Genomic DNA, 18,151 nt, shown 5'->3' with positions numbered 1-18,151 from the left:
GTTGTCTGAATGTGTCCTGCTCCTTCCCCTCCTCCCTGGTTCTTACTGCCTGTTGTCTGAATGTGTCCTACTCCTTCCCCTCCTCCCTGGTTCTTACTGCCTGTTGTCTGAATGTGTCCTGTTCCTTCCCCTCCTCCCTGGTTCTTACTGCCTGTTGTCTGAATGTGTCCTGCTCCTTCCCCTCCTCCCTGGTTCTTACTGCCTGTTGTCTGAATGTGTCCTGTTCCTTCCCCTCCTCCCTGGATCTTACTGCCTGTTGTCTGAATGTGTCCTGTTCCTTCCCCTCCTCCCTGGATCTTACTGCCTGTTGTCTGAATGTGTCCTGTTCCTTCCCCTCCTCCCTGGTTCTTACTGCCTGTTGTCTGAATGTGTCCTGTTCCTTCCCCTCCTCCCTGGATCTTACTGCCTGTTGTCTGAATGTGTCCTGCTCCTTCCCCTCCTCCCTGGTTCTTACTGCCTGTTGTCTGAATGTGTCCTACTCCTTCCCCTCCTCCCTGGTTCTTACTGCCTGTTGTCTGAATGTGTCCTGTTCCTTCCCCTCCTCCCTGGTTCTTACTGCCTGTTGTCTGAATGTGTCCTGCTCCTTCCCCTCCTCCCTGGTTCTTACTGCCTGTTGTCTGAATGTGTCCTACTCCTTCCCCTCCTCCCTGGTTCTTACTGCCTGTTGTCTGAATGTGTCCTGTTCCTTCTCCAGGACTTTGACTTCTTCACCGTGGAGCTGGAGAAGAGTGTGAAGGGGTTTGGCTTCAGTATCCGTGGAGGGAGGGAGTACAAGATGGACCTGTTTGTCCTGCGACTGGCCGAGGACGGACCCGCCATCCGCAACGGGAGGATGAGGGTAGGTTGATGACGATGTCACATCCTGCGCTGAACTAACACTTCCCCTCAACATACTTACAGCAGCTTCTCTCCCAATGCTGGTTTAGTGGGATATTAATAATAATTCTTTGCTAGTCTTAATTGTCTGATGATTATCTTGGCAGCAAATTTCCATTTTAAGCCCTGTAAGAAAATAATCTGCTAATGCATTGTGGCTGAGTGTGTGAAGGATTTGGGACGTTTTGACACCTGCTGGGTTAGTGGGTTTACTGGCATCAGAAACGTTTCTCTAGTCAATAATACATTAGGTACTATGAACATTCAGATGAATAATTAAAGGATGGCTGTTTTTAACCATGAATAGTTTTCAACTTTTGTCCGTTTCGTAATGTTCTCTTCAGGGATAGAGGGTACTATCTGCCGGTCACCATCTGTTTGACAACAAAAAAAGACAATTATTTTCTAAATTGACGTTCAAATGTAGTACTCTTTGTGAAAAGATGCAGAGTGTGCCAAGCTTTTAGTTTTTCCCCAAGTTCACACCTTCCTTCCATCACCTCTGTCAAAGTATGAGTCACTCTCTCTCAACAGCTGTATATGTTCTTGTAGCCTGCTATGTTCATCCAGGGTGACTCTGACCACTTTATGGCGTAAAATAGACAGAAATCTCACTTTACTTTTCCGATATCAAAGAGTACATTATAAGTCTGTCATAGCAGTTTTTCTATATCTCCTAAAGTATCTTGATCATCTCCTACCAGTCACACTTTTCTCTCTGCCCAATCTCCCTAGTGTGGGCCAATTGTGTTCATTATCTGTAATGAACCTGTCAGAGATGTGTGTAAAACGCCCCGTAGGGATACTACTCTCACTCCGCCACGGCGAGGTAAATGCAGCTCGGCGGGCCCAGGCCCAAACCCATCGCCTGGGGATGAGGGATAGCTAGCGGTCCTCGTCTCTCTGTCCAACGCCCGGGCCGGTATTGTGATTTATCCTTCAGTAATCACAGCTTTAAAGGCCCACTCAAACTCTGCAGTCCGCCACACACAGGCCCAGTTTGAACTCTGATCATGGGGAGATGAATGGTCGAGGGGGAAATGTAGGATCATCTAACACCGCTGTTGAAATGAACTGGGATGGGCCGGCCGGCCGGCTATATAGTATACTACTTTTTACACCACCAAGGCTCAGGCTCTGGTCAAAAGTACACTATATAGGCAATAGTGTGCTGTTTCAGACACAACCTTAGTAAGCTTGGCTATACTCGAGATATCATCTAGAGGAGAGACAATCCAAGGAAAACCATGCTTCATCTGGAGGTCATACTACTGCTGTTGGCTTGGTGTTCAATTCTCCCATCCACACCCAGTCACTTCCCATCCATTTAAAGGGGAATGACTCAGGCCGGCCTCAGCCATTCACAAACTGTCAGAAGGTGTAGATGGACGGGCGGCCCAGCTCCGCTCAGATGAGCCTAATAACACTTAATGACTCCCCTTCTCTCTCTGTTGCCGGGCGGATTCTCTCTCCTCAGCTTTCAAATTACTTCCACTATTAGCCGAGGACTTTTCCATTTGTTACAGTAATTGGTTTATACATTTGGCGCCGCAGCACGTGGTCTCCTACACTATCAGTCAAGAGGGCACTGGTCCCAATTCCCAAGTGAAGGAAGTGTGTTAGTGAGATCCATCCGGGGATATGCCTGTACAATTGGCCTCCGACCTTGATGTTGTAGTCATAGAGAGGTCACAACAATTTCACTGTAGGGCTAAAAGGGAGGTGTAGTCTAATTAGTGAAATGAATAGGTTACTACCAGGTCTTCAGCTGCTAATGTCCTGGGTCATATTCATTAGGAATACGTTTTGCAACGGATATCGTAAACAACTGTTTCTTATTGGACGGATTCAGGAACACCCTCCTTGTTTCAGTCCATTTTCTTCCGTTTGGTACGTAATGAACAAAGCCCAGGACATTGGTATTCAGGTATCCTCTTTAGTCTCAGCCCCCCTGCAGGGAAGAGTCTGTCTGCCATAATTCAATCTAAATGACATTATAAAACGGGCTGCAGGAATTAATGACAACTGACACCACATTCATGAGTGCTAATTCTGATTAGAGCTTTACACTGGCCGCTCTGATCCCTCTGCACCACTATGATTTATAGATACACATTGATCCTAATAAATTGTGATCCACAACAAATTTGCCTCGTTAATTTTGTGCTTTAATACGTAGTGTGTGTGCTTATCTCCGAGGCCTACCAAGAAACAATTGCGTTGGTGGTTGCGGTAGTGTGTGCCAGCGTTCTTCCATAATTTGTTCATCTAATCAGGGAATTGGTGTGAACTTGTCACGCAATGTAACGCATGTTTATATAACACAGGTTGCTCAGTGGGTTGGTGATTTAGAGGTTACTGTCACAGTGGTCTATTGTCTATTTATTGTCTGTGCAGTTTCTGCATGGCAACAGGATTTCATGCACATACACACACAAACAGTGGGGACACACATCTATCTATCTATCTATCTATCTATCTATCTATCTATCTATCTATCTATCTATCTATCTATCTGTCTGTCTGTCTGTCTGTCTGTCTGTCTGTCTGTCTGTCTGTCTGTCTGTCTGTCTGTCTGTCTGTCTGTCTGTCTGTCTGTCTGTCTGTCTGTCTGTCTGTCTGTCTGTCTGTCTGTCTGTCTGTCTGTCTGTCTATCTATCTATCTATCTACAGTATTGCTCTCTCTCTCTCTCTCTCTCTCACTGTGTTGTCTCTCCTCCTCTCCAGGTAGGGGACCAGATCATTGAGATCAATGGGGACACCACCAGGGACATGACCCACACCCGGGCCATCGAGCTCATCAAGTCAGGGGGCCGGCGGGTGCGTCTACTCCTGAAGAGAGGCACAGGGCAGGTCCCAGAGTATGGTGGGTTTCCATTCTGTCCCTCGAACCCTGTTGTTTACCCCTCTCCAGGCCAAGGCTAATCCAGCTGTAACACACTCAAATACACCTGCTTACCTTCTAATCTCATCTGATTCCAGTAACACTATAATCACATTTTAAAAGTCACACACACACACTTCTAAAATGATTATGTCTATAGATTATTCTTTACTCGGGCCTCCCGAGTGGCGCAGTGGTCTAAAGCACTGCATCGCAGTGTTGTGGAATCACTACTGCCTGGGATTGATCCTGAGATGCAGTGCGGAAATCGTACAATTGGCCCAGTGTCGTCCGGGTTAAGGGAGGGTTTGGCCCAGCATCGTCCGGGTTAGGGGAGGGTTTGGCCCAGCGTCGTCCAGGTTAGGGGAGGGTTTGGCCCAGCGTCGTCTGGGTTAGGGAGGGTTTGGCCCAGCGTCGTCCAGGTTAGAGGAGGGTTTGGCCCAGCGTCGTCCGGGTTAGGGGAGGGTTTGGCCCAGGGTTGTCCGGGTTAGGGGAGGGTTTGGCCCAGCGTCGTCCGGTTTAGGGGAGGGTTTGGCCCAGCGTCGTCCGGGTTAGGGGAGAGCTTTACTTGGCTCATCGCGCTCTAGCGACTCCTTGTGGCAGACCGGGCGCCTGCAGGTGAACTGTGTTTGCTCCAACACATTGGCGAGGCTGACTTCTGTGTTAAGCGGGTGGGTGTTAAGAAGCTCGGTTTGGCGGGTCATGTTTCGGAGGACGCATGCCTCGACCTTCGCGTCTCCCGAGCCCGTTGGTGAGTTGCAGCGATGAGACAATTTCGTAACCACGAAATTGGGTAGAAAATGGGCTAAAAATTACAAAAAACATGAACTTTATAACTATAACTCTGCATATGTCTGGCATGCCTATCTTCTAATGTAGATATTTTCTTCACCCATAGCAATGTCTTTCTCTCTACTTAATACTTTAACACTGATAAACTTGTCTTTCTCTTGACTAACAATAGTGTAACTCTTCCTTTCAAGGCGTCTGGTTTAACCCTAATGATTGGTATAGGTTGTTACTCCCCTTTCCTTAGGAATGGTACCTTCCAGTCTCTCCATGTGCATGAAAAGTGACAAGCATGGCTCCCCCTATTTCTTCCTAATGGGCCACTCTAAAGACACGGTTTGTGACGATCTGCATGTTCCAGTCTAATTCTACTTGGTGTCGTGGTTTGTGGTGTGGTTTTGTGTGCCCATGCCATGTGTTGCAGCTGTGACTTCCTGGTCAGAACACACTGGCTCCTCCTCCTCTCCACTTCAATCACAGTGACATCAACCTAGTTCCTCAGCTATTAGGGCTTTCAAGACAACTGGGGGGGAAACAAGGTCAAATCATGACGTCACCGATCTTCAGGTCGGAAATTCTGAGCTTTGTAAAGATGCCAGAGTTTGACTGTTCAAAACTAATTTTCCCAGTCGAGGTTAGTTTTTTTCTAAGTTCCCAGGGTCTTGAACACACTTAAATCTGAGATGTCCAAGTTCCCAGTTGTCTTGAACGTGGCATATGTCCACATGGTCATCAGGCCAGCCCAATGGAAATATTATACTGTATGTACACACAATAATACATATTACACATTTAGAAAGATCCATGAACCAACTTTTACAAAATAGCGATTCAAACTGACAGCCACTATCGTCTAGATAGATTAGTCAGAAATATATAGGCATACTATTTCCTGTGATAAAATCCCACCATGGTGCACGCTGAGGCCCCTAACAGACATTTATGTCCCCAGCACCTCAGGGAATGACAGCACCTAGCGGCCCACTTGGTAATAAGTCACGATGTGTCAGACTCTCCCTTGGCCTCTGTAACGGAGAGTCACACTCCCGGCCTGTGGGTAGTGAGTTAGCGCTGAGGCTAGCACTACACATGACTCTTCCACAGCCAGCCAAGGCCTCCACTGTGAAATACAGTCATCAGCACTTAGCTTTGGCAGGTGACCAGGGTCTTTAGACATAGGAAATAGTATTGTCTGTCTCCATCTTCACTGCTAGGAGACTTCTGATTTCCTCTCCCAGTCGGGGACTCTCCCAGGCCATTTATGACAGAGATTTTTTGTTATCTATTTCTGTCTCTCCCTCCCTCTCTCTCTGTCTCGCTCCCCACCCCTCTTTCTCTCTCTCTCTCTCCCTCCCTCTCTCTCTGTCTCACTCCCCACCCCTCTTTCTCTCTCTCTCTCTCTCTCCCCCCTTTCCTCCATCAGAAAGGGTTTTTCTATTACCTGCCCGCGGGTGACATAAAGCTGTGAAATACGCACCATGAGCCCATTACACTGTCAGCCAGAGGACGCCATATTAAATCACCAGCGTCACTTTTCATATCAACTATCAACCTGTGTGTTCTGGGCAGAGCAGTCACATAAAAATGGAATAGCCATTTGTAACATGGATGTGGGGGATTGTGTGGATACGTAGATGTTTCACAGGCCTAGGTTTATCTGTATACTGAGAGGATGTAGTATTTATGGAGCTTGATGGGCTGCTTCTGAGTATTTAACTACATTTTGCAAAGCGGCTCTGTATTTTCAGCTAGTTTATACAGTACTTTGCGGAGGAAACAGAATTCAAAGCTTATAAAAACTGCATCCTGATGAAGTAATGAAGTGGAATAAAAAAAACGGTTTCCACATTTACACAATGTGATACTATGTGTGTGCGCGCGTGCATGACGTTTGTGAGTATGTGGAAGTGTGCATGCTGTGTATTGTGTGGGTGTATTAGTGCATGTGTACATGTGTCCCCTTATACAGAGTAGAGTATGGAGGTTGTTTTAAGGTTGGATCCAGTCAGCTAGCTGGGTAGCAGGGCCCTCACCCCTTAGAACAAACAGAGCCGTATCCAAGGTGACAGCAGTCATTAGCTCAGCACACATACTCCCTCCCACAATCCTATTGGGCCACACAGCCTCCACGGGAGATGGTTCATCACTTCAATACAACAAGCAGTGGCTGATGGGTAGGAGAATGAGCTGGTGTGAAATGTCCAGGGTTTCAGAGCGCAACAGGCACCTGCATCGACTGTGAGCCTGCTCACTGAGCTATCTCCAATCACCAGACCTCCCTAGCTGGTCTGGGAGTCCATCTAGTCTGTAATGAGGCCTCATGGAGCTAGCCTAGCCTCCCTCTTTCCCCCTGCTAGTTAGACGATTGGCGCTAGCCTCCCTGGAGGCTTCCCTGCCTGTCTGTTTGTGAATGATAACCCTGGGACTGCTAGCTTAGCGATGCAGAGAGAGAAGCTAACAGGCCTTGTGAGCTGCAGCAGCCTCTCAGGAGAAGGTAGAGCTCTGTAGGTTTAGCCGCTACCATGGTTACTCAGCCCAGAGCACCGGTGGGGAGTCTCGAACCCCCAGGTTCTCTCTCCCGAGCCAGGCTGAAGCACTGCCTGATTCAGCACATCATCCATTCCATTAAACCTGTTTTGTGATTTTTCTGTCCACTTCTTAGAAGTGCTGAGGCTTTAAAGGGAGCTAGGGAACTGAGATGTGTGCTGCCTAAAAGTGAACTTCCAGTGTGTGACTTATAGGAGTGAAGTGATATTTCACTTGCAGCCCATACCACAAAGACTGGGTTTGATTGTTGTGATTGCTACAATATGGCTGCTGTCATCCATGTAGACTAGAGGTGTGTTTTTTGGCTTGGTGTGTGTTGTTTGGTTAAAGCTATAGATTCATAGATATATTTCTATAGGGCGAACTTCCACTTAAGTCAACTTTTCACTCAGTCTCCCATTGACATCCATGCATGACTAAGTAAATGGAAGGTAGGATTCGCCCCTGACTGTTAAGACTATCCTTTCCCATGTCTAACTGTGTGTTTGTGCCCCAGCAGACAGTACCTCCCCCTGGGATGCACGCCCTTCAGCCTCCCCAAGTCTGTCGGAAGTAGCCCTGCCCCCAGACACCCTGACCATGCCATCGCCCTCATCTCATCTGACCCCGCCCCAGCAGCCCCCAGGCCCCGACCTGGCTCGCCTGCCACCGCAGGAGGTCCCGTGGGAGCCGGCGGCGCAAGAGAGCAGGAGGGTGGAGCGCTCCCAGAGCCCCCGGAAGGCCTCGACCGAGCCGCATAATCCGGATCAGACCGGCCACGGGAGGAGGGCCCGGGACCAGCCCAGTGGGAGGAGGGCCCGGGACCAGCCCAGTGGGAGGAGGGCCCGGGACCAGCCCAGTGGGAGTGGTTGCAGTAGTGGGAGGGCCAAGCAGAAGGAAGTTGGCAGGTCCACCTGCAGAGGGAGCGGCCCCAAAGACGGAGGGCCGGTGGGGAGGGATGAGCTGCTACCTGGGGGAGGGGAGCCCAAAAGCTCCTCCAGGGGGAGGTCTAAGGAGAGGATAGCTGGGGAGAGCAGTAGCACGTCCAACGGGAAAAGAGAACCCACACAGTCCCCGACGAAAAACTCCCAGCCCTCATACACAAACTCTAATGGGAACGACGGCAGCGGTGGTGGTACTCAGAGCGGCAGCAGCAGTCACCCAGACGTTGGGCATCAGGGGGAGCCGGGGCAGGAGAAGCCCAGGCCCAGAGAGGCAGAGAGGGGCCCTGGAGAGACCCGGCCCTGCCGCCCCACCAAGAGCACCAGCAGCGGCAGCGCAGTAGTAGGTAGGAAGGCCACCGTGTCCCCTGGGCCCTGGAAGATCCCCGGCTCTGACAAGCTGCCCAGCACCCTGCGCTCGGGCACGTCCACTGTGAGCAGATAACACCTTGGAGTATACCCACTACCAGACCCCCAGGCCGGGCTACACTAAGCCTGGCTAGCCCCTTCATTGTCTCCCCTCGCCCTGCCTCCACTCCCCCACCTTCTAGACCTCAGATGTAAAGGGGGGTTCCTCCATGCGTTTTTAGAGAACCATTTTTATTTATATTGTACTCTAAATTATTTTGAGAGATATTTTACACCGACCACCTTAAGAACTGGAAAGCATCCACTTAAAAATTCAAAACAAGAAGAAACCAAGCAGAATGTGTGTAGCGTGACGGGATCCTTGAGCAGTGTTAAGGGGTTCGAATACAGGAAGTTCATTTGGAAGTGCTCAAATCCCCACAGCACTCCAGTCCAGGACGTACATGCAAATTGAACCACTCACCGATTGGTTGACTGTGACACTGCAGTTTTTTTATACAACGGAGTCTATTTTATGAAAGGAATGTTGAAGAGGGTTTGCCTGTTTTTGTGTATTTTGAAAAGAGAGAATGAAAACCAGAACTAGAAAAAGAGTATACGCATTAATGGAACTTTGCCTTAAATAAGAGACTGTAAGAGACTGAAGAAGCTATCCTGAGGAATCTATCAAATGGTATAGAAATAAATCTATTATATGATGAGTATTAATATGTGGGACGTGATCATCTCTAATCCCTACCTAGTCGGGCCAATGGTAGTTCTGAGACGCCTCATAAGCTAGACGAGTGAAGGAACACAACACGGTTTTTCAACACTCCCTTATAACTCCACAGCCCAGCCTATGATATTGCATTTCTAGTCTGTGTGGACCCATTCTACGAGACTGCAGTGGACTCTAAGGGCTGTTCGTGCTTGAATCATCAACGGTTGGGTCACAGGAGATACATCTCCCCCTCACTGTGCTTCGCGAACAAAGCAATTTGCTGAGGTTTGTCTGGTGGAGAGAGTGAAGGCTCATGGGATATCGGGGCAGAGTGCCTTACGATCAGGGACAGACGGACAGAGAGGTCTGTTATGGACTTAAAGAACCTAGAACACTCTCTAGGCTGATGTGGTTCAATCCAGGCTGCTACCGTACAGTCAATACCAATGTCCCAATATTCATATACATCTGTGCCATGACGGACATTCATGTTTTTATATCTGATTGTTGAAATTTGTTCACTATATTTACAGACCCCACAGTATTTCTTTGGTCAGAAAACATTAGCAAATCTTTCCATTTCCTTACAGATTGAAGATAGTTCCACAACTTTGTGGGGTTCTGTTGGTATCTCATCGTCAGATATCGAAACGTCTAGGCAGAACATCTCTAACAGATGGTGTAATCGTGTTTGGGTGAAAATATGGCAAGTGTATGAAAGCAGGAAACTACACTAGTATTTCTGGTGGGGATCAGAGAGAGAGAGAAACATTGCCATTTGTCACGAGCTTATTCATCACAATGTGTCTAATGGTCTGTGGCTTCACTTAACGCTGTTCATTTACACAAGACATGAAACACTTTTATCTCCCAAAGACACATATTTATACATTACAACTGACAACTGTCTTGAATATTCATTTCCACATTTGTTTAGTCTCTAAGTGATGCCGTCTACATAGCCAGCTACATTAATATACTGTATATATACACACATCTCTCTCTACCAGATTGTGTCCCAATTAACTTCGGAACTCTAGACAGTGGAGGCTCTGTCAGTGGCTCTGTCTGAACTTTACTGTCACCAGTTTACACAGATACACAGTTAGACACACACACACACACACACACACGTCCCTCAGAACCGCCTTGTCATCCGATGACTAAGGCAGAGTTTTTTGTTTTTTAAACTCTCTCAAACCCTCTCTCTGGCCCTGGGACTCACAGAAGCTAATTCATCTGTCGCTCTGATGACTATTATACTGTACATGGAGATGTGGAGAGACTACAATCATCTAGACATGATGATCATTGACAGACACAAGAATCATTCTTGGCGATAAAAGAAAAGTCATTAAGGAGCAATCTGAATGTGTCCCCTTTAGTTTCTGCAGACATCTGATTTTTGAGTGGTAATTTGCAGTGTGTCGAGCTAACAATCCAGCAAAGAGAGGACGACATTGGCAGAACAAAGCTGTCCCCCTCGGGTGGAAGAAATGCAGACAGTCTTTCAGAATAGGAATGATACGAGAGAGGTGAGTGATGCTCGGGGGCCGTTGGAATTTCTATTTACGAGAGGAAAAAATACTTATTTAAAGCACAAAGTGGTTCAGAGAATTGCCATATAAATTGTGCTGGGGAACTGACCCTGAGTAGACAGGAGTCTGTGGCTCAGCTGCTGTCTGGGCCTGTTTGAATACTTTCACAATGCATCCTTCCTCTCTTCTTTCTCTCTTTTCTAACATTGTGTAAGAACAGTAGTTACTTCAAGTAAGTAGGCAGCAGGTAGCCTAGAGGTTCAGAACGTTGGGCCTGTAACTTAAAGGTTGCTGGTTTGAATCCTGAGCCGATTAGGTGGAAAATCTGCCCATGTGCCCTTGAGCAAGGCACTTCACCATAATTGCTCCGGATAAGAGCATCTGTTAAATGACAATAAAGACATATATAATAATGTAAAGCAGGTACATGTTCATTCATGTTAAGTGTCACTGGTTACTTCAAGAAAGGATTCATTTGAACAGTGCCACTGTGTTCACCCCACACACAACCATTCCTATAGTGTCTGGCCAGTCCTGACTGTATACTGCACCTTCATCACTAAGCCTATCATGACTTCTGTGTAGACTAGAGACAAGGGAGAATGTCCTTCCTTCGTTGCACAGTTCTCCGCTTTCTCTCGTCAGAGCAGTCCCCCATTGAGGCAAATATCAGTACTTTTCTATGGGCAGATCAGAAGAGATAGGTATATCTAAAACGGTGAGTGTGTTGAAGACTGACGGCATGTACAATACATGAACCCCCTGAGCCTACCTAATGCAGCAGGGTATCACTGTGTAGTGTTATTATTAGCCGTGTTATTGACCTTGTACAGGTGTGTCGCTATTATAAATATGACTCGATGTATTATTATGGATAGTCCCAGACTATTAGTGAACGGCCTATTTTTATGAAATGCAACACTATGGATATATTAACTTTTGCAGAAATCTTGTTTACCGTAATGATATTCTGAAATGCTGTCAAATAAAATTTTGACTCTGTGTAAAGTATTCAATTAAGATCGAGCTGTCACTGATTTATGAGTGACCGAGTTGATGGATGGCCTTATGGCAGGTGAACAGCTTGCCCAGGGGTGTATTCATTAGTGCAATCCGTAGTAAAACGTTTTGCAACAAAAACAAAGGTTTCTTATAGGTCAAGTTCAGGATAGTTCCTCCGTGTTTTGGCTTGTTTGCTTCTGTTTTGTTCCAAGTGAAAACAACTCAACTTGCCCAGAGGTACTTACAGCAGGATCTCCCCAACCTTATGACCACATGAGGGCAATGCTGTGTAAGGAAAGAAGGCAAATCACTGATTTCAAAATGGCTATTGTACATTCTTGTTGTTTCCACTAGAGAGCATTGTTGGCTCGTTTTTGGTTTTCTGCATCGTTTCGTAACATTTTCTTATATATACATGCATAGGTTATTTAACCTATTTAAGCTGTTCCAAATATTCCTCCTGCGATTTTAATAGGCACTCGAATCTGGTCTACTTTATTTGAGATATGCACAATCTAACTGGTTAGGCTAAGCAACAACAAACATGTTCACTTGGCCTTAAACTACCTTTGTCTGCCATTATTTTTGGCAAAACAATATATATTTTATCAAATCTATCTCATACTTGACATTACTAGCGAAAGTCTTGTAAATGTACTTTACTAGCGAAAGTCTTGTAAATGTACTTTACTTGAGAAAGTAATTACATTTTGATTAGATATTTCTTGACCTTTCAATCAGCGCATTTTGACTAGAATTCTTGAGTTCTGTAATCTTCACTTTTTAACGTCACAGCTACCAAATCAAATCAAACTGTTTGTCACATGCGCCGAATACAACAAGTGTAGACCTTACCGTGAAATGCTTACAAGCCCTTAACTAACAGTGCAGTTCAAGAAAAGTTAAGAATCAGCACCTGCGAATGCGGAATTATGTAATGAAAACCCACCTCACCCGTGAGTCGCCACCGATCTAAATCAGCATTGTCGTTCCTTTCATAAAGCGAGGCTTACTTACAGCTATTTGTATGCAGAAAGGGTGGCGCGTCAGGCAGGCTGAGATAATAGACACCCTAGAGCAGTGGTCACCAACGTTTTCTGAGTCAAAATGCAAGCCGAGATCTAATGTGCTTCTTTTTTTTACTGGACTGATGGCCTGCATCTGATGGTCCGTCTGAGGGGTGGGAGCAGCGGTGATTCGGGTGAGAGGCAGCCTCACCTGCTCCCACCCTCCCCTCAGACAGACCATCAGATGGTCCTACTCCGCTGAGAAAAGGGGGCACAGTCTTCCAGCTGATGGCGAAATATAAGTCGCACTGCATTACTTCTGGTTCATTCACCAATTCATGTTGTTATTCCTATGACCAGAGAAAGTGAAATATTCTTCGATATTAAAAAAGACACGAGCCAAATAATAACGAGACCTTATCGAAAAGCGCATTTAATGACTTATAAAAATGTTTAACAAAGTAGTGACAGTGCTGAATACCAATTTAAACATACTTACTCATAAAAAACAGCAGCTGTATTCGTTGTCTAGTTTTAATGGTTTTAAAAGTTTTGAAATCTCACATTATCATTTTTGCTGTGCGTTCGAGGCTTCTTTTTACAGTCTATGGCTCGAGGAAACTGATGATCTGATCTATCTGATTAGCCAGCGTTAGACCTATAGGTCCTCATGATTTGATCTCTGGGCTGCCAGGTAGACGGAGTACTACCTTCAGACACATGAAATGGTTGAAAATGGGAACACTTTTCCTTCCCGGCCCTAGGGCTGCTGAATCAAGTACATCTAACGGGAACAGCTCAAAATGAATACAAAAAAATGTACGGCAAGGCTTTCGCGATCAACCGGTTGGTGACCAATGCACAAGAGAGAGAGGCACCACAGGAGAAACCCAGACAAACCCTCCTGCTGATGCAGAGCCAGAGGCTGAACTAGAAGCAGGATGGGGCTGATGTATTGTCCTCAGTAAAAAATCAACCGTGGGCCATAAAAATGTTCCGAGTGTTCCACTGTGAGAACTACTGTGCCATACGAACTATGCGTTCTTATACTTTATGTGCAAACTATGTCTCCCATCATGACACGTGAACCAGTTCTTCCACCTGGATGGCAAACTCTTAGCTATGATGGAGGAGCTGGATTTAAGAACATTGAATGGGATAACATGTCAAGACACAACTTGTATTTCTACAAAGAGCAGATTTTCCTCTGTGATCATAACCCCCCTCCATTAACCCTACTGGGTTCAGACATGCTTGAGAGTGTAACATGGTAAATAGGAAATGACTATAAGGGTGCGGTCACAAGGTGCTCTTATGGAGTATATTTTCCTTCATAGAATACATTCTGTTCTTTACACAGAACATTTATAAAGAGCTGGTTGATAGTCAGTAGTGACCTTAGGCTGGTTTTACTGGATGAGAAAACAGTACCAGATTCCATCCCAGTGCTCCACTCCCTAATCTACTGAATGTACGAGGAAAACCTGGGCATTTATCTGGTGTGAATGAAAGGATGGCCTTACCTCTCTCTCAGGGAATGTTAGAGTCACTCCATCACACTCGACCAAGGGTCATCAAACATTTACCGCAAATATTAAATGTGTCTTTAACATGTTACTATGAGAAATATTGACCTGTCAATGGATCCTCAATTTTGATACAAGGGAAACCTGTCTCCCTACTTGTTCTCCTGGCCAGAGGGAAACATCTATTCTCTCTCTCTCCATAGGCCACAGCTGCCAGTCTGTGTAACGGAATGTGTTATCTGAGGTGAGGCTTGCATCAGAGCAGTGAAACACTCCCATTCTTTCCTTATCCTTTCATCTGTCACCTTGTTTTCTCTGCTGGCTCCTGTGGTATCGAGGAGCGGAGCCGGATCACTCACTCACTCACTCACTCACACACACACACACACACACACACACACACACTGGGGCTGTGTGTCTCATCCTCCTTACAGCCACTGTGGGGTCAATTAGAATTGAAAGAAGTTAATTCAAGAATTGATTTTAATTTAAAATCCAAAAATGAAAAAACATTTGAAATAAATACACTATATATCCAGCAGTAGGTGGACACCCCTTCAAATTAGTGAATTTGGCTATTTCAGCCACACCGGTTGCTGACCGGTGTATAAAATCGAGCACATAGCCATGCAATCTCCATAGACAAACATTGGCAGTAGAATGGCCTTACTGAAGAGCTCAGTGACTTGTAACGTGGCACCGGCATACTGTAGGATGACAGCTTTCCAACAAGTCAGTTCGTCAAATGTCTGCCCTGCTAGAGCTGCCCCAGTCAACTGTAAGTGCTGTTATTTTGAAATGGAAACGTCTAGGAGCAACAACGGCTCAGCCGCGAAGTGGTAGGCCACACATGCTCACAGAACGGGACCACCAAGTTCTGAAGCGGACAGTGGATAAAAATTGTCTTCCTTGGTTGCAACACTCACTACACGAGTTCCAAACTGCCTCTGGAAGCAACGTCAGCACAAGAACTGTTCGTCAGGAGCCTCATGAAATTGGTTTCCATAGCCGAGCAGCCGGATACAAGCCTAAGATCACCATGTGCAATGCCAAGCATGGGCTAGAGTGGTGTAAAGCTTGCGGGCCATTGGACTCTGGAGCAGTGGAACCACTCTGGAGTGATGAATCACGCTTCACCATCTGGCAGTCCGACGGACACCAGGAGAACGCTACCTGCCCCAATCCGTCAAATCAAATCAAATTGTATTTGTCACATGCGCCGAATATGACAGTTGTAGACCTTATAGTGAAATGCTTACTTACAAGCCCTTAACCAACAATGCAGTTTTAAGAAAAATAAGTGTTAACAAAGTATTTACTAAATAAACTGAAGCAAAAAATAAATGTAAAAAATAAAAATAAAATAATAATTTAAGAGCAACAATAAAATAGCAGTAACGAGGCTATATACAGGGGGTACCGGTACAGAGTCACTGTGCAGGGGGCACAGGTTAGTCAAGGTAATTGAGGTCAAATGCACATAGAGGTAAAGGGACTATGCATAAATAATAAACAGAGAGGAGCAGCAGTGTAAAATGCAAATAGTCTGGGTAGCCATTTGGTTAGCTGTTCAGGAGTCTTATGACTTGGGGGTAGAAGCTGTTAAGAAGCCTTTTGGACCTAGACTTGGCGCTCCGGTACCACTTGCCGTGCGGTAGCAGAGAGAACAGTCTATCACTAGGGTGGCTGGAGTCTTTGGCAGTTTTTAGGGTCTTCCTCTGACACCGCCTGGTGTAGAGCACCTGGATGGCAGGAAGCTTAGCCCCTGTGATGTACTGGGCCGTACACACTATCCTCTGTAGTGCCTTGTGGTCGGAGGCGGAGCAGTTGCATAGTGCCAACTGTATAGTTTGGTGGAGTAGAAATAATGATCTGGGGCTGTTTTTCATGGTTCGGGCTAAGGCCCCTTTGTTCCAGTGAAGGGAAATCTTAACACTACAGCATACAATGACATTCTGGACGATTCTGTGCTTCCAACTTTGTGGAAACAGTTTGGGGAATGCCCTTTCCTGTTTCGGCACGACAATGCCCCTTTGCACAAAGCGAGGTCCATACAGAAATAGTTTGTCGAGATCGGTGTGGAAGAACTTGAGTGGCCTGCACATAGCCCTAACCTCAACCCCATCGAACACCTTTGGGATGAATTAGAATCACCCAACATCAGTGCCTGACCTCACTAATGCTCATGGCTGAATGGAAGCAAGTCCCCACAGCAATATTCCAACATCTAGTGGAAAACCTTCCCAGAAGAGTGGACGCTGTTATAGCAGCAAAGGGGGGACCAACTCCATATTAATGCCCATGATATTGGAATTAGATGTTTGACTAGCAGGTGTCCACATACTTTTGGTCATGTAGTGTAGCTTCTACTCCTCAGTTTCTTCTGAGAGAGAGAGAGAGAGACAGAGAGAGAGACCTGTCTTTCTTATCTCTTCTCATCTTTTTACTTTGTTGTTATTTTATGGATAAAATCTTGTGTTGAAAAGCAGAGGGAATGGCCTTCGGTAGACTTTCCCTGTGAATAGTTAAAGTGATATAGCCTACTGTACACAGCTCTCAACTCATGTGTTCATAACTTTCTTTTCGTAGAGCAAAACACTGCCCTGCCCTGAATGGTGGTTCAAATCACTGCCCTGCCCTGAATGGTGGTTCAAATCACTGCCCTGCCCTGAATGGTGGTTCAAATCACTGCCCTGCCCTGAATGGTGGTTCAAATCACTGCCCTACAACGAATGAAAGTCCCTGTTGGAATGGGTGGAGTCAGGTGGATGGAGCCTTGCTCCTTGGCAACCTTAAAGATGATACACATGGGATTTGTTAGAATTTTTGCATTTGTTTTGAATGCAGCCTAATGCTAGGCGAATTGCAAGATATTTCACAGCAATTTAGTTTCCTTACACTATTCAGTGCTTGTTTTCTCACATAAACTGAAATTGAGCGAACAGTGTAGTATTGTAGCAACCAGGAAGTGACAGAACTATTTCCACTAGATAACACAGCCCCAAAGTCAGAACGGCTTTCCCATTTTGACAGCAGGAAGCTCTGGCTTTCCCATTTTGACAGATGCAGCTTTGGCAGGAGAAATCAGTAGGCGAATAACACAGCCAATCACAACACTGTGAAACACAATCATTCCACTATTACTGCAGATATATTATGAACGTTTTGTGAAATTACAATGCAAAAGGAAAAATAAATCCTATGTGTAGCACCTTTAAGTACTAAATGACAACTTATCATGTTCTATCATGAAGTGTCCATTCAGTAATTGGAGAACATGTCTTGACATGATGGAGATGTGTGAGCTTCCTTAGATGTGGGCTGGTACTTGCAGAAGAAAGCCTATCACCTGTGGTTGGTTGTTTGTTACCTGTGTCCAATATCCATACAATTCAGTTCACAACCAATGTGTTTGGTTATACAGTGGCCTGTGTTAAAGCCTTTCTTTTGTTGCTGAACATCCTCAAAAAAACTAAGGATGGCACCAGGAATCAGGTGAACCAAAATAACAGAACACAACGGTTTCCGTAGCTGAGAAAATGTGCATCTATGTCTGTCTGTCTGGAACACGCCCTCCGGTTTCTCACATCCCATATCATCAACAACCACGTTCCTCCTCTGTATTCAGTGGGGAGACATGAGAGTGGCCGGCTAGGACAGTCTAGGACAGTGAAAATTCCACAACGAGACGTTTCGAAGGAGCAGGCAGCGAGATCTGCATTCTCAAGTTGAAAGCGCATGTTTCGGTTCTGGGTCGCAAACCTACAGCCAACAAGGATATCCTATCCAAGGTAAGATTGCTTTTACTCGTTTTTAAATTCTTCAAATCCCGTTTTGGTGTAAATGTATAAGAAGGTGCTGGAGTGAAGGACTGAAGCATCTCTCATTCCCCAGTCAGGTTTTTCTGGGATGGGAATGTAGAAAGCGTGCCCATTTGACGCCTTCTGTTTGTTTACAAACATGCACACTAGCTTGCTATGATGAACATTT

The 18,151-nt window shown here is 45.9% G+C and overlaps 2 protein-coding genes across 2 annotated transcripts in view; both read left to right on the top strand.

The window, feature by feature from the left end:
• The window catches only part of LOC112217060 (membrane-associated guanylate kinase, WW and PDZ domain-containing protein 2), a 310,671-nt gene extending 299,034 nt beyond the window's left edge, over positions 1 to 11,637 (top strand). Inside the window, 3 exon segments of the mRNA XM_042300405.1 lie at positions 695 to 838; positions 3,604 to 3,742; positions 7,596 to 11,637. Of these exon segments, the coding sequence (XP_042156339.1) occupies positions 695 to 838; positions 3,604 to 3,742; positions 7,596 to 8,461 (1,149 nt within the window). The 3' untranslated portion in view covers positions 8,462 to 11,637.
• A 5,901-nt stretch (positions 11,638 to 17,538) lies between these two features.
• The window catches only part of LOC112217058 (fatty acyl-CoA reductase 1-like), a 74,488-nt gene continuing 73,875 nt past the window's right edge, over positions 17,539 to 18,151 (top strand). Inside the window, exon 1 of the mRNA XM_042300403.1 lies at positions 17,539 to 17,952. Within this exon, the coding sequence (XP_042156337.1) occupies positions 17,900 to 17,952 (53 nt within the window). The 5' untranslated portion in view covers positions 17,539 to 17,899. The remainder of the gene's footprint in view (positions 17,953 to 18,151) is intronic.

This window comes from Oncorhynchus tshawytscha, linkage group LG17, assembly GCF_018296145.1.
Source record: "Oncorhynchus tshawytscha isolate Ot180627B linkage group LG17, Otsh_v2.0, whole genome shotgun sequence".
Lineage (NCBI taxonomy): Eukaryota > Metazoa > Chordata > Actinopteri > Salmoniformes > Salmonidae > Oncorhynchus > Oncorhynchus tshawytscha.
Note: the sequence above shows the minus strand (reverse complement) of the source record. Positions and strands in the feature narration are given on the sequence as shown.